This window comes from Linepithema humile, chromosome 6, assembly GCF_040581485.1.
Source record: "Linepithema humile isolate Giens D197 chromosome 6, Lhum_UNIL_v1.0, whole genome shotgun sequence".
NCBI classification, from domain to species: domain Eukaryota; kingdom Metazoa; phylum Arthropoda; class Insecta; order Hymenoptera; family Formicidae; genus Linepithema; species Linepithema humile.
Genome location: NC_090133.1, coordinates 15,642,925 through 15,659,847, shown reverse-complemented (window position 1 = coordinate 15,659,847; position 16,923 = coordinate 15,642,925). Strand labels below are relative to the sequence as shown.

The window sequence follows — 16,923 nt, the reverse complement described above, 5'->3', positions numbered from 1 at the left end:
TATTCCTTAACTGTACATGTAAAAAATTTGACAACATAAATACTCTATTATTGTAAGTTAAAAAGTTTTATAACTTAAGCTAGCTTAAATTGCTTTCTAAAGAGTTTTGATTTTTCTCTTTTAGCAACATTTATGTCATTGAATTTTTTGCATGCAAAATACATCCGGATTGTTAAATAAAAATTCATTATAGCCACGATTAACGAATTTTTATGATCAAGGCACCCAACTTTAGGAATATTAATGGTTTCGAGCATATCGAGTACTTCGAATAAAATATTTTTATTTAAATCTCTTGATTCCAAGACTTTTGTCACTGCATCTTCTAATGTAGAGCATAAAGCAAACATTTCATCAGAAGGATGCAGAAGCCCGCTTCTGTTTTTTACAATAATAAGTTTGTCCCTTTCTATAGATTTTTCTGCCATTATATTGAGAAGAGAATGCTCACATTCTATACAATTTGTAAATGTTTTTGTCTTTCGCACAACATAACCTGCTACATACGCTTTCACAAAATCAGAAGTTTGTTTATTGATATAATCGTGATCGTATGAAATACATCCGGAAAGATGAGGTTGTCAGCGACAGAAGCGCCACGAATTTTTTTGCCGCTGTGGAGTCAAAACTGAAATACAGAGATTTTACTCCTTCCTATTACTCCGTGCTTAGAACATATATATTGGAAGGGGCATAGCTGACTTGCCGTTGTCCTCAACATCTATCTATCCTTGTCTGTACATTTTATTGCAATACGCATGCGTCGATTATGTTGATGTGTGTGATGACAAACTAGACAAGCTTATCTATGCCTTAGTTTACACCAATTGTTTAATACGCGTACCAAGTATTAAATCTGCTTCTTTGATTGGTGTAGATTTTACACTAAACGATTTATACCTATCAAAGAAGCAGATTTAGTATTTGGTACGCGTACTAAACAATCGATGTAAACTAAGCCTATGACAAGCCTTCTAATATAATCAAGTCTAAAGAAATAATCATAAAAAAGTATAGTATCGGGTATAGTAATAAAGTAATAAAAGTATATGTGAAAATGGGACGTTATTGCATTTTATGTAGCTCAACAAACCGTAGCAAAATATCTCTTTATGCGTAAGTATAGATTTACTTTGTAATTTAAAGCTCTTAGTTTTGAGGTTGTATCTTGAATTAATTTAGAAATATAAAAGATATATTGTACGTATAACGTACATTAAAATAATCTAAAATGTTATTCTGTCCACAACGTTTAGATTTCCTAAAGATTAAAACATCAATGAAGTTTTTAAATAGTTTTTTTATTATTTATTATAATAATTTTTATTGTACTAATCACTATATATACAAGATATAATTAAAATAAGATAACAAACTTTAGAGGAGCGAGAATATTACATAATAATAAATATTACTTTTTTATTTTTTATTAATAATATTTATTTTATATCAGTAACAGTGGGTTTGACAGACATATGTTGATGTCAAATTTTTTTTCATGTTTGGTCTCGCTCCTCAAAGCTTGTTATCTTATTTTAGTTCATCCTGTACATTCTGTATATAATTATTGTTCATTACAGTATTTGTTTTTGGTTATGTGCATCATTATTTTTATATATTTTATTTTGCAAGACTATTATTACATATTACTACATATTATTATATATAATTTATAATATATTGCAATTATATTATAATATAACTTAAAGAATAAATTGTTATAATCAAATTTTCAAATGCTTTCCACCTATTTTAAATCTTTCTACTTTCAACTTAAGCGGTTATTCACTTGCGCAAGCGCATTGACCGATTTTGTACAGACAAGGATAGATAGATGTAGGGGACACTTTTGTTATGTATATTTAGATAGGCTATGCCCCTTCCAGTATATATGTTCTAAGGTTTATAGTGCCTTAGTTAAGAGTAAAGTGTAAACGTAGTCATAGGTATAAACCAGGGACTCGGACCAAAATCAAATTTCGGTTCGGTTACGGTTACGGTCCGAGGTTATATCCAATTTTCGGTTTCGGTTTCGGTTCTGGTTCTTTTATCGATAACGGTGACCGTAACCGTTTGGATTTCGGTCTTTTTTAGATACGGTTACGGTTTACAAGTGTATAATTAACTATTGTAAAATTTATAATGTACAATATAAAACAGATAATACAATACAAAAAGATAATAAGTCGCATATTAAAAAATTTATATTAATTAAATAAAAATATTTATTAAAGAAAAAATGATTTACATCATCATCATGAATCATGGGAGGTTCCGGATCTTGGATTTTCTTTTTTCTTTTTTGCTGCCGCTTCATCCACTTGCATCATCGCCAATACTCGTTTCGAATTTGTTAGTTTTCTATATAATAACATATTAATATTACGTAAATTATCATAATACAAGCAAAGAAATAAAAAAGTAATCTTCCGTGGATACTATGTAATATCCCTATTTATCTAGAACTTAGAATTAAACACCTATAATCTTAAAAATTTAATTAAGATTTTTATACTTTTTCAGTGCTACAAAAGAGCGGAAAAATTGATAATTTTTATATTTTTAAGACTTTTTAGTTTTACTCTTATAAAGATTCCATTTTTTAAAATATATTTTATGTCCAAAAATTTGAGAAAAAATTTCTGTTTGAAATTAGTTAAACACGCAGTTGCGTGTCTACGGAGCGTTAAAAATATGAATATAAGATTACAAACGTACGTGTCATCTTTGTTGATAAAAATTCGATTAGCTCTGACCAATAGTTGATCCTCCAGAATTGCTTCGTTGATATTCGTTCTTAGAGGTGAAAGCCCGAATTTTAAGCTTGAGAACAACCGTTCGACGCTCACTTGCGTGGCTGGTACTGCCAAAACAATCATCGCTAATTTATACAATTCTGGTTGAGTTATACTGTTTTCTTTCCAAAATTCTAAGATATTAGTTTTTCTTGAGATTCTCTTTTGTTCTTGGTTGTAGTTTTTTAGTAAAACTTCAATCCGTTGCAAAGAAAGATGTCCTTGTAATTGAACAGACGACGATGAACGTGAAATACCAAAATGGTGTATCTCTTTTAATTTGAGGAAGTTTTCGAAATCGTCACTCGTTGACTCTGAGCCACTTGATGGGCATTCTTGTGAATCAGAGTTTGACGTAATAAAGTTTTCTTGCAGGGACATAATCTTTACCCAAAGATGTTTTAAATGAGTTTTTGCTTTTTCTATCTGTATCTCCTCTAATAAAATTTTAAATCTTGGATCCAGAAAGAGAGCAGATAATAGCACATTATTTTCCAGCAGGTGCTTTTCCCGAGATATCATGAATTCGAAAATAAGTATTGCGAAAGGTGTATTCATTTTTTTCATCGTTAATTTTGTCTCTAACCAATTGCTGAAGAAGTCGCTAAGAGTCAGTTGTTCGGCTTGGAGTTTTTCTGTGCACGTTTTAATTGGCTGTAGAATTTGGCACACCTTTTCAATTTTAACCCATTCTGCATCAGTTAATGTTTCGAACTTTTCGAATTTTGTTACAGCCAGTTCTGTACAATAATCCTTTAATAATAATAATCTTTCGAGCATATCAACTGTCGAGGACCAACGTGTTGGGCAGTCAATTATCGGCTTCTTCAAATTTTGTTTTTTAAGCATGTATAAAAAAGTTTGCGTTCTCAGTTTCTTTACGAGCCTTCGAGCCTTCTGTATCAAGGATGAAATACCTTTATCTGCATTTTTGAAGACATCATCTACGACTAGTTGCAAGATGTGTGCTGCACATCTCACTCCTATAAAATCGTTAATCATTAAACCGTAATATGCTGTAAGCATAATATTTTATTTAATTAACTAAATATTTATTACTAATATTTTTTAAATAATACTTTTAATGCTTGTAAAACAATAATTCAAATAAATATTTAAAACTTTGTTAAAATACTAGCTAATTAATGTTAAAACGCTGCACCTGTTAATATGTTACTTGAAAAATTAGACCCTAGGGTACTGTTTTCAATATCTTGTAATATATTTTCGATATGATTCTCTGTTTTATTTTTTTCATTCTCTTCTGTAAGTTCATCCAGATCTAGCAGGTCTAAGTCGATGTCATCATTAATATTAACGTATTTATTTTCTTCCACGAGAAGCGCTTCGTTAGAATCACTACAGTCTGAAGACAGTATCTTTATAGCTTTCAACATATTTGCACCGTTATCTGTGGTGATGGTGTATACTTGGTCCATATGTATGTTATAACGATTACATATATTTCTTATAATTGTAGTTAAATATGCTCCTGCAAATTATAATTACATTATAAATTAAATAATTATTAATGTTTCTCTCAGCAAAATATGCAGCACAATACAGCATTATTAACCATATTGACATACCGGTATGTTTTTCCTTTAGTTCGGCGAGACCCAAGGTTCTAAGCAAAATTTTTGAGTTTTTAATATACTGCATATTAATACCCAAAAACGATCTATCCAAACGCGTGACTGCATCTATTTTAATCGAAACCATAGTATTTTTAATTTCTTCTAATATTTCTCTTCTAATATTATTTGCTTCTTCAACAACTTTTTTTTTAATTGATTCCGGCGAAATTGAAAATGTTTCTTTTCTCGTCTGTTCTAGTGCCCGTTTGATTGGGTTTACGATATTTAGAAACCCGGAATCATTTAAGATGCTGAAAGGCCTCCCATTGACTGTTACAAGCTCAACGCAGCTGTTTTCCAAATCTCTACGCGTCATTTCTACTTTGATGAAGTTTATCTCATTAATACGAAGTTGATTTTTATTCTTCGATATCTTCTTACTCTTTGTTCCGCTGTTTTTAACAGTACTTGAAGAACCATCATCAAAATCACTCTCCTTGAAGTTGTGGAAACGGGTTAAATGTCTCCTTAAGTTAGTTGCGTGTTTACCCTGTGAAGAGACATTTTCTTTATTATTCTATTAATATGTTATTAATTTTAATTTTTAATATCTTAGTAATCTTACATTCTTAAAAGGTCTAGCCGAATAAGCAAGTAAAAACTGAAAAAAGTGTTCCAAAGAAAAAATTTTATTTTGATTTTGATTAAGATTAAGTTATTTTAATTTTAAATTTTATAATTATATATATATATATATATATATATATATATATATATGTTATATATTGTACGTATATTTTACAAAATATATTATTTATAAATTCAAAATATATTCAAACAGAATAATATAGAGCAGACCACTCACGCAGGAGAGCAAAACGCATGTGCGTATGCCGCGTGCCATATACATATGTATATATAATCTGAGATATCTTTAATAATAAATTCTGCTTGCAAGTTGCAACTATGCTGTATGTACAAATATACATCTAAAACACGATCTACATCTATAAGAATGACAGTTTACAAGCATATTTGGGCAGATTACAGCAAATGTAACCTTATTTATTGTAAAATAGACATGACATGACTCTTGTCTCTAAACAAATGTGAATCCTAACAATGTATCTTGTATAACTTTGAAAATTTTGTACTTACCGTTAGCGATATCTTGCACATAGTACAGATCGAAGTATTCGTTATTTGATTATAATTAAAATATTTGTGCGCTTTATTTGTAAGATTTCTTCCCATGTTGTATAATTCCACGCTTTGTTTTTATGTTTTTATACCTTACCAGTGTTGCAACACTGCACCTTACACTCACTACACTACAGCACTGCCTTGATGTCTGCGCCGTAATGCCAGAATAGATAAGTATCGTACGTGGTTTCGCTGCGTGTTTCATTTTTTTCAGCAATGCGCAATTGTTGAAAAAAATGAAACACGCAGCGAAACCACGTACGTGCTCGAGAGCCTGAAACGAAAAGCAGACCGAAAAGCGGACCGAAAAGCGGACCGAAAACCGGAAAAATATTTTCGGTCCGGTTACGGTTCAGGTCCATTAGCCTACACAATATTTTGGTCCGGTTTTCGGTTTCGGTTAGACTTAAATAGCGGTTACGGTTCGGTTATTGGTTTCGGTTTCGGTCCGGTCCGGATCCCTGGTATAAACTGTTACGTCCCCTCCAGCAACTAACGTATTGGAAAGAGACACAATGACTTACGCTATTGCTCTCTCTTTCTAATGTCTGTGTTATCCTCTCACGGGACGTGTGGTCTATGAATATTAGTCAATACTAGAAAAATTTTTTTATAAAAATTTATAGAAAAATTTTTCTATACTAGAAAAATCGTTATTTTATATTTTTTTAAAAGAAAAAATCAATTTACCTTTATGCACAAATCTGATGTTTTTAAAAACTACGTCTAGAGAGGCTAAACAATATTCTGATTCTATCATTCTTTCATTCAAATTCTTAACTAATTCAAAACTATTTTTGATGTTGCTATTTGGATTGTGTATATTTTTCTGAATCATTGTATGTAAAAATTGCAATTTAATATAGTAGTAGTATTAAGTAAATCAAACAGTTCATTCCGTTTAGTCGGCGCCGGGTTGAACGATCGCGCCTGGAGTGGAAAGCTCTTGGCTACTAGAAGCAATAGCGTTGGTGGAATTTTTGTGGATTTTTGCGATTTTGTAAACTTTTGAACCATGGAGAGTTCGAAGAAGTATTACTCCCACATAATGCTTTTTTACTTCCACGAAGAATTGAACGTAAATTGAACGGCCGCCAAGATTTGTGCAGTTTACGGCTCCCAAGCGGTCACCGATCATGTGGTCGAAAAATAATTTGCGATATTTTGGGACGAAAATTACAAAAGAATTTTTTATTTGCCTAATATGTAATGTTGAATATCACTCTTATGCTGGCAGTCAGAGGTCCTAAAATAATGTGCGCACTACAGAAGTTAACGAAAAAGTTTATTATACAAAAACACAAAAAAAGACTCTATCCATAGCGACGTAACAATAATAATAAAAAAAATTTTTACGCACACGCGTCAATCAGAGTACGACACTATCGCACGCATTCGGCACTACACTACTAGCATCAAACATAAGTTTAAATCTAGTGTCAAACAATTATTCTTTACATGTAAAAATTGCAATTTTATATAATGGACTATTTAACGAACAAATTATTATTCTTAATGGGTAACCCGACTTGTGTCTTTTTGACAATCCATACGTCTTGGGGAGAACCCCATCCGTTTCCATTAAACTTTTGTATTTGAATTTGTCTATATTACCTCTTTCCTTTCACCTGAACAATAGAGACCGTGAGTTCTCCGTTATTTTTCTCGTCGGATCTTTCTTCACTATTTGGTACGTATCAATATCCGAGAGCATCATCTCCATCACCTACACTGCACAGCATATCCAAAATACGTCCAAAGAATATCCTGACGATGTTTTTAGGACAACAGGACATTCTCTGGATATCCGGATGTATTTTGGACGTGTGTGCTGTCTGGGAATTTTATTAGTATAATCTGTTTTGTTCAAGGCAACTGTGGTGTTCCCTTTATCAGCCCTTGTAAACAAAATGTCCGAATGTTTATTAATAAATTTTCTAGTATGCCTAAGCCAATTGTATAACATCTTGTCGGTCTTATTGTTATATGCGTTAGATCAAAATATTCTACTTATAATCGAGATTGTTTTGTTTCTCACGGAACATTGAATATCTTTATTACATTTCTCTATATTTCTTTTAATGTTTTTTTTTAAATTTTATTGCCATAATCTTTTTGTTAGTTATGGGTAAATTAAAAAAGTCTCTCAATTGAAACAATAACAGTACTTCTTTAGAAATAAAGATATCTGAAAGATTTAGAAAACATTCCTCATAAATCTCTTTCAACTTTGATTGACTATTAAAACTCTCACTAACTCTCATTACTGCCGCATTCAGCCAACGAGCTCAGTTCAACAAATAAGTAACAATTTCTACTAAATAAGTTTGAATATCTTTTTTACTTACGGAATAAAATTTCTTCTATTTTTTTTTTTATTAATCGTTTATATATTACATAATTATTAATGAAACATTGATAGATTATTAAAATACATAACATGGCGAGTGATGTCATCGTTCTCGTTTATCTGTCGACACAATATCTCATATGAAATAAAGGTACCTTTACTTTATTTAGCTATTAACTTTCTCATTTTAATAAACATGATAATTATTATCTATTATTACTTTTTTATTTTGTTTTACGTTTTTAGTAATGCTAATCGACGGAATTCGTTTTAGATGCTGATAATTCGACGTAATTTTTCGACCACTTTTTTCCATCAAACAAGATATAGATGATACGCAAAATGTATGTTAACAATGACAGAATAAACCGATCGAAAATTCGATATCAAACGAATTGAACAATTATTCTAAATTGAAATACGCGCGTTTCATCATTTTCTCTTCTTTCGATTTTCGTTTACACGATAATCTCTAGAGAATTATTTTTAAGAGTAACTTACTGGCAGACAATAATGTTGTCGGCAGTAATAATCCGGGCTATCTTTCTTATGACACCACGTTCTATCTGGAAAATATGCGTCGATATTTGTGCCGAGTATTTCTCAGCGTGGTGTGTAGAGAGTAGATGAATCCTTTCGTCGGCAGTGTATACTACAGGCCTTCCACGGTTTCTGGAAATCATGAGCGACGTGCCATTCTGCCTTCATTTTTGATTCAAACATCAAGTTTATATTATGTATAATTGCAAAAGAGTTGAATTCCCTGCATTTATTTACAATAAAGTTGATCTGTTTGCGTTTCACCTTAGAGAGTAAAGTATCATCGCACAAAATCACGTCATAATATTTGCCTTTGCAACCCGCCGTTCTGCGACTGCCATGTTTGCAAGAACATCGTTTTTGTTTTACACCTTTAGATTTCTTCAAGCAAATAGTTTGACAGGTGCTTTCTTTTTATTCACTTCAGTTATCATCTTCACAATATTCAAAAATGTACGGTGGTTCGATAACGGGCACGCATTCTCCGCCACAACATTCCTTTCCGGGTCCACAATAAGTTCCTTCAAAAATGAGATTAATTAAGCTATAAACTATTTGAGAGATCAGTAAAAGGAAACGTACCTTCCAACGCTGGTCCCGTGAAGGCATATAAATTATTATGAGGCGTTTCGCATTCTAAGGTTTTGCATATATCAAGCAACAAGACTGCGTTTGAATCCTTGTTGCGAAAATATATTTTTTATTGTGCTTTGGCGGTCCAATTTCTTCCGAGAAAATCTTGATAACGTGAGTGGTCATATGACTCACGAGCGTCAATGAGATCTTCAGGTCTCGTTTGGTCTCGAAGGCACTTTTTTTCGTGCCAGAATTCTTCAGCTATGTTACGGTTACATTCGGACCATGTCATTTGGTCTTGATGGTACTGCCCACATGCTATTATGTATTTGTATGCATCACACGGAATTTTATAACTGGAATCGTGTGCCATTCCTAAACTTTTAAACAAATAAATTATTAATTTTGACAATATGCTTTACTTTGATTATTCTAAATATTTTAATATTAAAATTTATTAATAATTATCATACTGAACAATTAAAGAAAAAAATCTCTTAAAAAAGTTTCTTTGCTTTTTGTTGAACTATGATATGATGGAGGTTCTGGTATACACTAAACCAATAGAGTTTTATTCCTTTTGTATAAAAGTTTATTATAACCAAACTTACTTGTGAGAATGAAGGAGCTAAACTAAAACTAAACAGCGCTCAGAGTTCCCTTACACAGTCGAGCGACGACGGGAACAAACGAAAATTGTCCATTGCCTCGTTTCTATACTAATGTGTCTTCTCTCTCTCTTATTATAGAAACACGACAAACATATCTCCAATACTTTTTGATTGTAAATTAAACAATTCAAATAATTTTTATAAAACATATTACCATATTTAAACTTGTATGTTAAACTAATTTGTATGTTAAACTTTATATATAAACTTACACATGACCAATCTCATGAGCAGCAGTGAGAGATGATGAAAAACACGAGTTTAATTGATCCGCAATATCGAATTTTACTATCGCACACGATGCAGTCAAGTTGCACGTGCTATTGCGGTTTGCTAATTCTATGCTATCTAGATCGTTTTGCTCTACCCAATGAATATTTACTCCAGTTAGGTAAAGACCAACGTCCCGGTGATGCGTATTATTGTCGCCCGAAAGATTGCGAGTTTTTGCATAATTGTAGAACGAATCGAGCAGTTTCTTGTCGTTGCCGCCAAAAACTGGCAAATTTCATGGTTGTTCTTTCATAATTTCCAAATGTACCAATGAAATATCGATGGAAACACCCAAACTCGGATGATGAAACAAAGCTTGGATACGATTCACATATGCTAATATCAACATGCGCAACACATTTTTATTTTCACCCAGTAAAGGCATGAACGTACGATATGCGGCTTCGTCTAAGAAAACAGCCAGTTCCATAGTTAATTTTTTTTGCGTATCATGTACATGACGCCGCTTCATTACAAAATTATCCAAATTTAAAAAACTTGCCTCAACAGATGATTGCGATGATCTTTTAATAAGATGAGGTTTGCCAAATGAAATATTAACTTTTTCTTTGATGCAAAAATCATTCATTAAGGACAAAGACGCAAAATCATCTCGCAAAGGTCTAAATTTCAATGTGTCGGCTTTGAGAAAAATAAATCCTTCCTGTTTTAAATAATATACATTAAGGTTTTCGTGTGTCATGTTTATATATAAAATAAAAGAAATTGAATATAAAAGTAAAAACTGTTTGTTTTTTACATGACACCACTGACCCATCCATGTTCATGAAAGTTTATGACCGCAGTGCTGATATGATCTTTGTGAAGATAATAGCAAAGATCCGATGCGTATGATTGCGACAGATCTTCTGTGATGCTTGTTGCGTCATGTGTCCATACTTTAAACGTAGATACGATCTGGTTGTTTCTACGCAGGTTTAATTGAACCTTTTCCAAAATCTTTCAGAGTTAACGTTATCTGTAAATTAGGTGACTATAAGTAAAAAACTTGATGATTCTCGAATGATATTTTGGACATTAAGCAATAAATAAAGCAATACACTAAAACTTACGTACTTCCTCTGTGTCTGTCATATTCAAAGCAAGCAGTAATATTGTTTAGACATCTTGCGTGGTATATATACGCGTACGTTTTATTTAATAAAATTATTAACACAAATTTCAAAATAAAGAACATGTTGGTGCTTGTGTTTTCTTAATTTTGTACTTGAGTAATTAACGCATCTTTGTATATGAAATTATTTATTATATTGATACGTTATAACACTCACGTTTATTGCCTTAGGAGGTCGCGTATAAAATACGTGCAAGTATATAGGTTTAGGAGTATCATTCGTGTCGTGTAACACTTATAGTTTATGTGTGTATATACCTTTTATGCCATGCGTGTGTGTGTGCGTGCGCGCGCGCGCGCGCGTGTGTGTGTTGTGTGTTTTTTTCGGTTCTGAATTGTAATTTCACGTATAATACCTGCGATAACGGTGGATTTAGAAAATGCAAATTATGATCGATATGTAGAATATGCAACATTATTCATAAACATTAAGAAAATTTTAATTATTGACAATTTTAAAATTATTGTGACATAATATTGCTAACGCAATTTAGCGTTATAAATATCGAATTTAATATCAAAGAAAAATACAATTGCTTACCGATTACTGTGTCACAAAGTATACTGCGAAATTTATTGATTTCTGACGTGCCGTAATCAGTTACCAAGCTTATGTGTTCAATAAATAAATAACAATTTGTACTAAATGTTTTTAAAAATTATTTATTTCTGTAATAAAACTCCCTTTACTTTTTTGTTTTTTAATCGTTCTATATAAGTATTAATGGAACATTAATAGACTATTAAAATACATAGTGATGATGTTATCGCACTCGTGGATTTTCTCTGGATACATTGTGTTGAACGGAATAAAAGTATCTCTACTTTATTGAGCTATTTATTTTCCCTTTTTGCAGACATATTAATTATTATGTGTTACTTTAATTGTTTATTATGTTTTTACTAATGCTAATTGCTAAAATTTGTTTTAGATATTATAATTTGACGTAGTTTATTGACTCTATCAAGTAAGATATATATGATACGCAAAACAAATGTTAACACGACAGATTGTGCGATCAAAGATTCGGTACCAAACGAATTCACCAACTTATCTATACTGATTTATGCGCATTTTATAATTTTTTTTCCCTCGATTCTTGTTCACACATGTTGATAATCCCTCAAAAATTCTTAAGAGTAGCTTTCAGGCAGACAGTAATGTTGTCGACAATAATAATTTTGGCCATCTTTCTCATGACACCACGTTCCATCTGGAAAGTACGGATTAATATTAAGGTTGAGCATTTTCAAGCGTTGTGCGTCGATAGTAGACGAATTTTTTCGTCGGCAGTGTATAGTACAGGCTATCCACGGTTTCTCAAAATCATGAGCGGCATGCCATCCTGGCTCGAAATTAGGTGCTAGTTCAAGCGTCAACTTCTTAAACGGCAAGGTGGATAAGTTATTGATATATTTCATGCATATTATTTTGGTAAATGAATCGATCGTCTTCCGTTTCTTAAAGCAAGGCAAAGTATCATCGCAACGGACTACGTCGTAATATGGCCCTTGGCAACTCGTCGTTCTGTAATTCCTATGTCTGCAAGAACGTCGTTTGAGTTTTACACCTTTAGATTTCTCCAAGCAAATGCTTTGACAGGTGCCTTCTTTCCATTCACTCCAGTTATCATCTTCACAATTCTCAAAAATGTACGGTGGTTCGATAACGGGTACGCATTCTCCGCTACGACATTCCTTTCCGAATCCACAATAAGTTCCTTAAAAAATGAGATTAATTAAACTATAAAATGTTTCAGCGATCAGCAACAGGAAATGTACCTTCCAATGCCGGACCCGTGAAGGCATATAAATTATCATGAAGCGTTTCGCATTCTAAGATTTTGCATATATCAAACAACAAGACTACGTTTGCATCCTTGTCGCAAAAATATATTTTGCATTGTGCTTTGGCGGTCCATTTTCTTCCGGGTAAATCGTGAAAACGTGAGTGGTCGAGTGTGTCACCTAGACGTTTTGGTCTCGTCTGATCTCGAAGGCAATCCTTTTTGTACCAGAGTTTTTCAGCTATACCACGGCTACATTCGGACCAAGTGATTTGACCTTGAGAGTACTGCTCAGACGATATTATGTATTGGTATGCATCACACGGAATTTCATAATCGGAATCGTGCATCATTCCCAAACTTTTAAACAAATAAATTATTAATTTTGATAATGTGTTTTACTTTGCATTAATTATTTTAAATATTTTAATATTAAATTTAATTAATAATTATCATACTGAACAATTAAAGGAAAAAATCTCTTAAAAAAGTTTCTTTGGTTTTTAATTGTAAATTACACAATTTAAATAATTCTTATAAAACATAATATCATGTTTAAACTTGTATGTTAAATTAATTTGTAAAATTTTATATATAAACTTACACACACATGACCGATCTCATGAGCAGCAGTGAGAGACGATGAAAAACCCGAGGTTATTTTAATCGCAATACCGAATTCTACTATCGCACACGATGCAGTCAAGTCGCACGTACTATTGCGATTTGCTAATCCTATGCTACTTAGATCGTCTTGCTTTATCCAATAAATATTTAATCCTGTTAAGTAAAGACCAACGTTCCAGTGACGCGAATCATTGTCGTCCGGAGGATTTCGAGTTGCCGCGTAATTGCAGAACGAAGTAAGCAGTTTTCCATCGTCGCCGCCAAAAACTGGCAAATTTAACGGTTGTTCTTTCATAATTTCCAAATGTACCAATGAAATATCGATGGAAACACCCAAACTCGGATGATGAAACACAGCTTGGATACGATTCACATACGCTAATATCAACATGCGCAACACATTTTTATTTTCACCCAGAAAAGGCATGAACGTACGATATGCGGCTTCGTCTAAGAAAACAGCTAGTTCTATAGTTAATTTTTTTTGCGTATCATGTACATGACGCCGCTTCATTACAAAATTATTCAAATTTGGAAAACTTGCATCAGCAGATGATTGCAATGATCTTTTAATAAGATGAGGTTTGCCAAATGAAATATTAATTTCTTTTTTAACACAAAGATCATCGATTAAGGATAAAGACGCAAAATTATCTCGCAAAAGTTTAATTTCCAATGTGTCGTCTTTCAGAAAAACGAATCCTTCCTACCTTAAAAAATATACATTAAGGTTCTTGCAATTCATGCTTATATATAAAATAAAAGAAATTGAATATAAAAGTAAAAACTGTTTGTTTTTTACATGACACCACTGACCCATCCATGTTCATGAAAGTTTATGACCGCTGTGCTAATATGATCTTTGTGTAGATAATAGCACAGATCCGATGCGTATGATTGCGACAGATCTTCTGTGATGCCTTTTGCGTCATGTGTCCATACTTTAAACATAGATACAATCTGGTTGTTTCTACGCAGGTTTAACTGAATTCGTTTTCTAAAAACTTTCAGAATCAATGATATCTGTAAATTATATAAGAGTTTAAATAGATTTGATATTTCTCGGATAATATTTTGATAATTGAGCAATGAACGAAGCAGTACAGTAAAACTCACGTACTTCTTTTACGTCTATCGTATTTAATGTCGGCAGCAATATTCTTTCGATATCTTGCGTGATATATCCGTGCGTTTCGTTTAATAACAATAACATCAAGTTTAATATGAAAAACATGTTTTTTCTTGCGTTTTTCAATTTTAGTAATTAAAAATGTTTTATTAACGTTTTCTTTAATATATATCAAATTACTTATGATGTACATACGTTATAATACTGTCAGGTTTGTTGTATCTTCTGATCGCGTATGAAACACATACTGGCATCTAGTTTTAGGTATATTATTCTTGTCGGTGACACTTGTGTATACTATTGTATATACAGGGTGTATAAAAAGTACCGGAACTCCAGAATATCTCAAAGTATAAGTTTATAAGAAAATGATTCAGATAAAAGTTGTAGGATTTCAAAAGATCTATTTACTGATCTTATCAGTTTGACTTTAGGTAGAGACGCTTCGGAGATTTAAAGGTCATCTTCATTTTTCTAAACAAAACCATCCTAATTTTTTTATATAAATCGATTCTTTGCAATATTCGGCGTATATAGTTGTAAAGGTAGGATGGTCAAAAATTGAATAGTTTACGAGATATTTTATACTTACAAGGAAAGGGACCCAAGTGTCCCTCTCCAATTTTGACGAGCTTTAAATATGTTGTAAAGTAGCTCAAAATAAAAGACACGTATTTTTTTTTATGTGCTTTCTCGCACGTTTAGGGTTGAAACAACCCCTACAAGCTAAAACGGTTTTTTTGGTTTTGACTGAATATCGTCAAAACTGTAAGAGATATCAAAAAATGTTTCGAATAAAAGTTGCATGGTCTTTTATGAGCTTTATAACCGCGTAGCTCGATTTTTAAAAAATTTTATATTTTTTAATTTACTCTCACCTCTTCTTATTATTTTTACAAATTTCAAAATTTTTGTTATGACAAAAGTTGTAGCATTTTTTATGCTAAATACAACCATATATGATTATATTATGTTTCGAAATTGCATCTCTCAGAAATGAGTTGTCAATGTCGCACTATATGCGTCGCGCTGCGATATATGCATATACCATATATGCATAACGTATTGCTTGTGCCGCTTGTGTAATCGATGTTTGTCGCGCATGTGTAATTGATCAAAAAAAAGCTGTCGTATATATTGACCTTCTAAAAAAATTAATCTTCCAAAAAAAAATGTCGTATACATTAACAAACCTTCCAAAAAAAGTTGTTTATATAAACACGTAAACCTTCCAAAAAAAGTTGTATATATCTTCCAAAAAAAAGTTGTATACACGCAAACCTTCCAAAAAAAGTTGTTGTATATATAAATCAAAAAAAGTTGTTGTATATATAAACCTTTCAAAAAAAGTTGTCGTATATATTAACCTTCCAAAAAATTTATCTTTCACAAAAAAATGTATATATTAACAAATAACAAACCTTCCAAAAAAAGTTGTTGTATATATAACCAAAAAAAGTTGTTGTATATATAAACCTTTCAAAAAAAGCTGTCGTATATATTAACCTTCCGAAAAATTTATCTTCCACAAAAAATGTATATATATTAACAAATAACAAACCTTTCAAAAAAAGTTGTATATATAACCAAATAAAAATTTGCTATATATTCTTCCTATAAAAGAGGTAATATCAGAAAATCAGAAAATGACGCCAAGTTTAAATAAAAAACCTTTCAAAAAAATTTGTATGTATATATATTACAAAAAAGGATTATATTTATTGCGCTTACAGCTTTTTAACCAATAAGCATCGATAAGATTGTATTTAGTTATTTTTGCATCTTTATCTAGTTATTTATTTAAAAATTATATTCATATCTACAATTAGTTAATTTTTTTTCAAGTATACATTTTAAAATAATTGCATCTGTATCTAGTTACTTTTGCTTCTACATCTAGTTATTTAAATTTAAAAATGATATTTGTGTTTATATCTATCTAGTTAATTTTTCTTAAGTATACTTTTTAAAATAATTGCATCTGTATCTAGTTATTTTTTTTATATCTGTATCTAGTTAAATAAAATAATTTTTTAAATAAAAGTATTTAATTCAAAAATAAAAAAAATTTTCAAATTTAATCAAAATAAAAAAATATTACAAAATTTCGCAAAAAAACTTGGCGCTGCTGTACTGAACTACATGTTAACTTACATAAGATTTGCATCGCAATACTTTAACATGCTCCTAATTATTCTAACATACTTTAATCTATAGTATATGTGACGTAATACTATAGTTTAGTTTGGAGTATTAGAGC

At 31.4% G+C, this 16,923-nt stretch overlaps 2 protein-coding genes across 7 annotated transcripts; both read right to left on the bottom strand.

The window, feature by feature from the left end:
* Positions 1-227: 227 nt before the first annotated feature.
* On the bottom strand, positions 228-6,020 carry LOC137000639 (uncharacterized). 2 transcript variants are annotated; one of them, XM_067357807.1, is made up of 5 exons: positions 5,531-6,020; positions 4,385-4,922; positions 3,958-4,287; positions 2,719-3,778; positions 228-2,361 (listed from the first exon to the last, which is right to left on the bottom strand). In XM_067357807.1, the coding sequence occupies exons 1-5, from the start codon at positions 5,624-5,626 to the stop codon at positions 2,256-2,258; spliced, it is 2,130 nt and encodes a 709-aa protein (XP_067213908.1). In that variant the 5' UTR covers positions 5,627-6,020; the 3' UTR covers positions 228-2,255. The 2 variants fall into 2 exon arrangements, with proteins under 2 accessions (XP_067213908.1, XP_067213907.1); XM_067357806.1 differs by having other exon boundaries at positions 228-3,778.
* A 5,937-nt stretch (positions 6,021-11,957) lies between these two features.
* LOC105676915 (A disintegrin and metalloproteinase with thrombospondin motifs 19-like) lies at positions 11,958-15,282 on the bottom strand. 5 transcript variants are annotated; one of them, XM_067357279.1, is made up of 5 exons: positions 14,655-15,282; positions 14,351-14,557; positions 13,512-14,240; positions 12,903-13,267; positions 11,958-12,841 (listed from the first exon to the last, which is right to left on the bottom strand). In XM_067357279.1, the coding sequence occupies exons 1-4, from the start codon at positions 14,766-14,768 to the stop codon at positions 13,238-13,240; spliced, it is 1,080 nt and encodes a 359-aa protein (XP_067213380.1). In that variant the 5' UTR covers positions 14,769-15,282; the 3' UTR covers positions 11,958-12,841; positions 12,903-13,237. The 5 variants fall into 5 exon arrangements, with proteins under 5 accessions (XP_067213380.1, XP_067213381.1, XP_067213378.1 ...); XM_067357280.1 differs by having other exon boundaries at positions 13,512-14,244; positions 14,655-15,271; XM_067357277.1 differs by having other exon boundaries at positions 12,903-14,240.
* Positions 15,283-16,923: the final 1,641 nt, after the last annotated feature.